General features: G+C 36.3%; 1 protein-coding gene across 6 annotated transcripts in view; it reads right to left on the bottom strand.

The window, feature by feature from the left end:
* Positions 1-8,020, bottom strand: part of JMJD1C (jumonji domain containing 1C) — a 360,771-nt gene that overhangs the window by 36,451 nt on the left and 316,300 nt on the right. For all 6 annotated transcript variants that reach the window (XM_023509587.1, XM_003783626.3, XM_023509588.1 and 3 more), the window contains one exon: positions 3,469-3,670. In XM_023509587.1, the coding sequence (XP_023365355.1) occupies positions 3,469-3,670 (202 nt within the window). The remainder of the gene's footprint in view (positions 1-3,468; positions 3,671-8,020) is intronic.

Below are 8,020 nucleotides of genomic sequence, written 5' to 3'. Positions count from 1 at the left end.
ACAGGCACCGAGCCAATCCTCAAATATCTCGTATTTAACTGTCTTTACTATCAACCAAGGGATGTCTAACACTCATTTTATATCATACTTCTTTATTTTTATTTATTTTTTCAGACAGAGTCTCCACATCACCCTGGCTAGAGTACCATTGCCACACAGCTGACAGCAACCTCTAACTCCTGGGCTTAAACGATTCTCTCGCCTCAGCCTCCCAAGCAGCTGGGACTACAGGCGCCCGCCACAATGCCCGGCTATTTTTTGGTGGTAGTTGTCATTGTTGTTTGGCAGGCCTGGGCTGGATTCAAACCTACCAGCTCTAGTGTATGCAGTTGGTGCCTTAGCCACTTGATCTACAGGTGCCGAGCCAATCATACTTTTTTAAAGAAACAAATAAAACATACCTTTTACTTCTATTTTTCATACTTTTATTATATATATATATTTTTTTTTTCTTTTTTACTCACCACTATACTAATGAGGAATACTTTTATTATCTTACCAAAGTTTTCCCTTCTCCTCCTATTTTAGATAAGTGTCTCTGTTGCCCCTAGCAGAGTACATTCGTGTCCTCATAGGTCACTGCAACCCTAAAGTCCTGGGCTGAAGTAATCTTCTTGCTTCAGTCTCCCAAGGAGCTGGGACTATAGGCACACACTATCACTCCTAGTTCATTTTTTTTCTATTTTTAGTAGAGAAGGGTCAGGGTCTTGCTCTTGCTCAGGCTGATCTGAACTCCTGATCTCAAATCATCTTCTTGCCTCAGCTTCCCAGAGTGCTAAGATTACAGGCAGGAGCCACCATGCCTGGCCTCCCTCTTCTTTTTAAACCAAATTTCTCCCATCATCTTATTTTAGCTTTATGTTACAATATTTACATGAACGTTTGTTTCCTTCAAACTTTGCCTAGATTTTCTTATCCCCTCAAACCTACTTTTCCTCTTGATTCTTTTTATCATCTTTTCCATATTTCTGTGTGCACTGCCTCCAGTAACTATTCCCTGTCCCTGATGTTGTCTGTCCTTTGAAGATTACTGGCCACAAAGACTGTTAAGTAAAGAAAAAGAACTTGGCCTGTTCCCATGAATACACGTTTTCTGGGATCTCTACTAGGCTACCAGCATAGGGTATTTACCAGAGTAAGGTATATCCTAACTTCTTAGAAGAAGAAATTAGGAAAATAATTACAGCATGTGATAGGGCTTTTCATATATACATATATATACAGCAGAACCTCTGTAAGTTGACAACCCAAGGGACTGTAACAAATTACTCAACATAAGGAACAGGGCCTAGCGTAATGATATGTGCCTCTGGTGCACATCCAGTCTATGAAAATTATGAAGGAAAAAGTAGGCCAGGCGCGGTGGCTCATGCCTGTAATCCTATTAATCTGGGAGGCCGAGGTGGGTAGATTGCCTGAGCTCATTGAGTTCATGACCAGCCTGAGCCAGAGCAAGACTTTGTCTCTAAAAATAGCTGGGCACCTGCAGTACTAGCTACTTGGGAGGTTGAGGCAAGACAATCACTTAAGCCCAAGAGTTTTAGGTTGCTGTGAGCTGTGATGCCACTGCACTCTACCAAGGGCACAAAGTGAGACTCTGTCTCCAAAAAAAAAAAAAGAGGGTAGCTCCTGTAACTTAGTGGGTAGGGTGCTGGCCCCATATACCGAGGGTGGTGGGTTCAAACTCGGCCCCAGCCAAACTACAACAACAAAAACAATAGCCAGGTGTTGTGGCGGGTGTCTGTAGTCCCAGCTACTCGGGAGGCTGAGGCAAGAGAATGGCCTAAGTCCAAGAGCTGGAGGTTGCTGTGAGCAGTGACACCATGGTACTCTACCAAGGGCGATGAAATGAGGCTGTCTCAAAAAAAAAAAAAAAAAAAAAGTCTAGCATCAAGGACCTCAGTTTTTGAATTCTTTCTCCTTTCTTCCCTTCTCTGCTTCTCCTTTAGCTGGATTGTTCCTCCACCTTCCTCCCCGACCGACAACCTGGAAGAACAGCTAAGAATATGGATAATAAAAAATAAATAAACAAACAAACAAAAAGAAGGAAAAAGTAGGGAGGTGGTCAACTACAGAGGTTCTATGGTATACATACAGAGGGTGTCAAAAAATGTATATACATTTTATGAAAGGAAAAAACTATATTAAAATTGTAATAATATATACCAATTTAAAAAATTGAATACAAGTTATGTTTGAGTACCTCTTACAATTGCACAAGTCAAATGTGATGTGTATTACAATTTTAATACATTTTTCTTTCTTAAAATGTATAAACATTTTATGGTACCCTGTGTGTGTACATGTAGTATATATGAATGGAACTACACTAAGGACTTTATTTTTCATTTAATTTTCATGAAACTTCTTTAATGTAGGTACATTTATCATTCATGTTTGCAGAAGAGGCAGGCTTAGTGGTTGTCCTACCATAGTTAATAAAGTCACATAAGAACTTCATTAACTATAGAGGTCAGAAATGAGATTCACAGCCAAGAATGACTGATTCCAGAATGTGAGACAGACATTAGCTAGTATTTACTGGCTAGGTTATTCAGCTATTCTTTAGTGGAATTTTTACAAGTTTATGTTTAAGTTTTTAGTTTTAAAGTAGTATTTAGTAATATTAATATTAAATTAGTATGTAGGTTAATAACTGTGAAGTAGTTTTTAGGGTTTTTTTTTTTTTTTGAGACGGAGCCTCAAGCTATCCCCCTGGGTAGAGTGCCATGGCATCACGCTCACAACAACCTCCAACTCCTGGGCTTAAGCGAGTCTCCTGCCTCAGCCTCCCAAGTAGCTTGGACTACAGGCGCCCGCCACAACGCCTGGCCATTTTTTGGTTGCAGCCATCATTGTTGTTTGGCGGGCCCAGGCTGGGGATTCGAACCCGCCACCTTAGGTGTATGTGGCTGGCGCCTTAGCTGCTTGAGCCACAGGCGCTGAGCCAGTTTTTAGGTTTTACAACAAAACATGTGAAATGCGACATGGTACCAATAAACCCTCCTTGTCATTTTATAACTCAGATTTTTCCAGTCACAAATATTTAATGTATATTTAATAAAAGTTTGAGTACTGCAATGTAGCATTATCAATTTTAATTAAATAGGCCTAGACTATTTACTTAGATTTATAGTCTGAATACATTTGTTTTAGTCAAAGTATGTAATTTTTTAAAAGATGCTAAACAAAAACCAAACTGCCATTACCTGTAATCTTCTAGGAAAAAAGATTATCATTTTTTCATTAAGGAACAAATCTTTCAGAAAAGTCATATGAAACACAAGTAATATGTATTTAGATCAATAGTTAACTACTACTAAAATATAGCACAGAAAGTTTAATATTCTTTTATGTTTTGGAAACACAGAGACTCAAAGACCCTTATCCAAAAGGGACCTTCAGGATAACAGTATAATTTCTAATAGCCAGTAATAAATTTCCCACCAATTTTGTATTTTCACTTACCGTCTAAAGTAGTAAAATCTACAAAATACTGGTGAGTGAGTTGGTTCTTCTCCTTTTTTACTGCGAATAAGTCTACATTCTCGGCACTTTTGTAAATTAGGCCCTATCTCACAGCAGGAGTCATCCTGTAAAAAGGATTCCCCAGTTTGCTTCAGCTTCTTGACTTTACGCCAATCTTTTAATACTGAGCGAGGAATGCCAGCTGTAAAATCAGTAGGAAAGTTTTAGCGAGGTTATGTTTTAAATTAAACTCCTTGAGATGAAATTCAAATAACATAACTATCACAATATAGTAAAATTATAGAAAAGAAACAAAGACATTAAAAATTTTAGTTACTGATTAATAACTTAAGTTCACAGCAGCATTTGTATTTATTTGCTAACTAAATGAGCCACTCTTAAGTCAGTATACTGGAAATATAGAACTGAGTATATTTTCCAGTTGACTGAATTCCATAAATATTAAATATTTATATAATTGCAAACACGAGATCATTCCTATTCTATGTAAATCGATACTTAAAAATACATTCTTTCTATACTGTAATTTGGTTTATGTAGGAGGCTCCTTCAAGATCCACAGAAGGAACCCAAAGACCAACAGTCTATATATTTAGAAACAATATGCTAGTTTCAACATATTTCTACTGAAATACATAACCTGATTTTGCAAGGTAAGTGTGGCTCATTAAGACAAATGATTTCACAAATCCTATATTTGAAAGAAAAGATTTCTCCTATTATCTTTCCCTTAACACCCTGCATTTGATATCAACATATTGATGGCAGTAGTACCTTTCAGAAAAATAAAAGGGTTTGAAGAAAAGAGAAAGGAAGAAAATCAGCTGGGCACAGTGGCTCAGGCCTGTAATCCCAGCACTCTGAGAGACCTTGGTGGGAAGGTTACTTGAAGTAAGAAGCCCAATACCTGCTTGAGCAACATAGCAAGACTACATCTCTACAAAACCCAGAAAAATTAGCCTGGTATAATGGTCTGTGCCAGTAGTCTTAGTGAAGTGGAAGGCTATTATCTTGCCACTGAACTTCAGTTTGGGTAACCAGATAAGACCTTATCTTAAAAAAAAACAAAAAACAAAAAACAAAAATAAAACAAAAAAAATAAAAGAAAAAAAGCAATGTTAATTCAGCTGTTTTTACTGATGAAAAGAAAAAAGTATTTAAGAAGTATAAGGGGGGAAATGAACTATATAGTCTAATATTTGCAAGAGAAAAAAACCCAAGTCATCAATATATTCTATATCATTGTTCCAACACATTTGAGCCTAACAAGTGCAGGAACATTGGCTCAAGTAATCAGTCATCTATAGAGCAGGATTCTCTAGACCAGGAGAAACCCCCCAAATTAAGTTTTACCTATTAAACTTTTAAAAATATATTTAATTAAAAGCAAGCTAGTTTAGGACCAGCAAATATCTGTTGACTCTAACTTTAAAGTATATTTATTCTACCCATATTAATATAGCTATGTATCAGACAATAGATTTACATAGATTTTTAATTTTTATATAGATTTTTAATAGATTTTTGCTATTTCTGTCATGTTGAAAGATCATTTCCTACCCTTGCCTTCTCTGATCATGCTCCTTTTGTGGAGAAGTACAACTATTCTCATGAGACTAGTTGTTTCTTTTTTTTTGAGACAGAGACTCAAGCTGTCCCCCTGGGTAGAGTGCCATGGCATCACGGCTCACAGCAACCTCCAACTCCTGGGCTCAAGCGAGTCTCCTGCCTCAGCCTCCCAAGTAGCTGGGACCAGAGGCACCTGCCACAACACCCGGCTATTTTTTGGTTGCAGCCGTCATTGTTGTTTGGCAGGCCAGGGATGGATTCGAACCCGCCACCTTAGGTGTATGTGGCTGGTGCCTTAGCCACTTGAGCCACAGGTGCTGAGCCAAGACTAGTTATTTCCAACAGAGACTTGTAGCAAAACTCTTCCAGAGTTCCACTATTACTTATTTGTTGATAGTTTATACAGTACAATTACAAAAAGATCATCTATCTGAATAAAAAAAGTATTGTATTTAGACTGTAGAGTGATCCTTCGTAATACGGTCTAACATTTATTACTTCCAGGGTTGCTATCTGGTCCTTTACATGTTTTCCCTTCTCTTTGTCTCTAACTTAGGGCATGCAATCATTTAGCTTAATCCACTAGAAAAACATACATGCACATATACACACACAGACATACACAGGCCCCATCCCCACAATCCCCTTAATAACATCCCCATAAGTAGACAAATGTTTCCAAAAGGCTTATGTAAAAGTTTTATATTCCCTCCATTGTGTATAAAACAGATTTTTCCTACGGACTGGTATAAAAAATTCAGGGCCTTTAGAAGTCAGAATAAATGATTGAATTGTTACAGTGCTGAGAAATCTTTATTTGGCACACTTGCTTCTAACCATTTATTTACTTTTAATTTATTACACTAGAATAAACTAAATGCAATCTATCTCTATTCTGACTAGAAAATAACTTTAACCAATATGCTTTTACTTTCAGATAATGGAATAGTTCAGAATATATATCACCATACCATCATAAACAAATTAAATAGCACTATAATAGAGAACCAAATCTTAAAAGTTATCTTGGTCTAAAAGTTTGAGATAAATACTATGTATAGTCAGCCAAAAAATACCTAATTCAATGGATATTTCTTCTTCCATAAAAACCTTTTTAACCTTAGTTCTCTATTAGCAAATCTACAAATAGCTGCTCAAGCAATAGAAAACTGGAGAGGAAGAAAGTAACAGGCAAATACACGCTAATCTTTAATCTTTGATATTATTATCTCCCTAAAAATATTTTGAGATATAGAAATTAACTCTTACCATAGTTAAATCATTGGTTGTGTATCATAAGATTTCCAGACATATTTAAATATCGTGGGTAATTTCAAGTTATAAAATTACATAAAAATTAGGCATGGACAAGCAGTAACTTTTAATTAACAGAAACAAAAAGCAGTAGATACGAAGATATTCCTAAATAGTAGATAAAGCAAAATCTATTAACCTGGCTTTAAAATGTATTGAGAAACAGACTATATGTGTGTGTGTGTAAAATATATAGTTACATATTATAGTATATATAATCATATTATATCCTCTAAGTGCAAACTTACTATTTTTGATTGACCACGACTGATAGCAACCTCACTAAATATTACCAGAAAAATGGTCATTTTTAATCCACGAAATAGATAATCCACTCGGGTTTAAAAGTTCCTTGACTTGACAACTCCCAATTTAAAGAATTTTTATAACTCAGGAGGCTGAGGCAGAAAGACTGCTTGATCCTAGGAGTTTGAGGTTGTAGTGTACTACAACTGTGCCTATAAATAGCCACTGCACTCCAGCCTGGGCAACACAGTGAAACCCCATCTCTAGAAAAAAAAAAAAAAAAAATTTTTTTTTTAATTTTCTAGATATGCCAGAATAAAAGCAAGTATACTCTGCTCATAATTAACAAATGGCATTTAATAGTGACTTAATGTTACTTTGGACTTGAACAAAAAGGATGAATAGCCTCTCTGAAGCTAAATGCCAGTTATCAAGTAGATATTTGACGTCACAAATTCTGAGCCTATCTTTAACACTTACTTGGGAATATGTACATTCTGGCCTGTCTTGAATGCTTACTTGGGAATATGTACATTCAGTCTCAAGATAAAAAGAGGATATTTAATAAATTATAAATTTAACTTCACAAGAGTTTGCTAGGTTAAAAGCTGGAAAGTTACTGTTTTCTTTTTTCTGTAAGTTTAAAGTATTCGAATAGAATACTCAACACCAAAGGAAATATGAAAAAGAAGAAAATTATTGACCACATTAAATCTATTATAAATTCATGGGTGAGTGGGTAGGAGAGGGTTGGTAAGGGGAACACATGAGAAAAAGCAACATTGCATATAATCCAATATTCAGATAAATGGCAGGTATCCTTCGTTGTCATTCTCCCTGTCTTCTGACTATACTTCCATTTCAGTCTTTCGTCTCTCTGCCTCTAGGTGAGCTTGTCCTTCTTTCACTTTCTGAACTGTCCTTTTCTATGACTCCATCCTCCTGTTTTTCTCTCCTTTGCCTCTGATTTCCACACAAGCATGTGGGAAAACCTCATTCAGAGAAAAGGCATAAGAGCCTCCAAGCATCCAAGTGCTTGTGAAAGTACTTCTTGAGTCTCCACATTGTCACATATTTCATACATTGTGTGTGGATGAACACATGGATACAGTGAACTAGTAAGTGCTTTCTGTATTGTGGAACATACCTAAAAAGAAATAAACAAACTGAGAAAAACTACTTCTAGAGTAAAAATATATAGAAACACTTTACCGTGACTATTACTGTTAAGTATCACTTATTTTGCCAGCCACAGCCACAAAAGAAATATAAACATCATCCAGTGTTAAGGCTATAACTTATTTTTTTTTTTTTAGACAGAGCCTCAAGCTGTCCCCCTGGGTAGAGTGCCGTGGCATTACAGCTCACAGCAACCTCTAACTCCTGGGCTCAAGCGAGTCTC

This window comes from Otolemur garnettii, unplaced genomic scaffold (genome assembly GCF_000181295.1).
Source record: "Otolemur garnettii isolate 467f Iridium unplaced genomic scaffold, OtoGar3 scaffold00008, whole genome shotgun sequence".
Classification (NCBI taxonomy): domain Eukaryota; kingdom Metazoa; phylum Chordata; class Mammalia; order Primates; family Galagidae; genus Otolemur; species Otolemur garnettii.
Note: the sequence above shows the minus strand (reverse complement) of the source record. Positions and strands in the feature narration are given on the sequence as shown.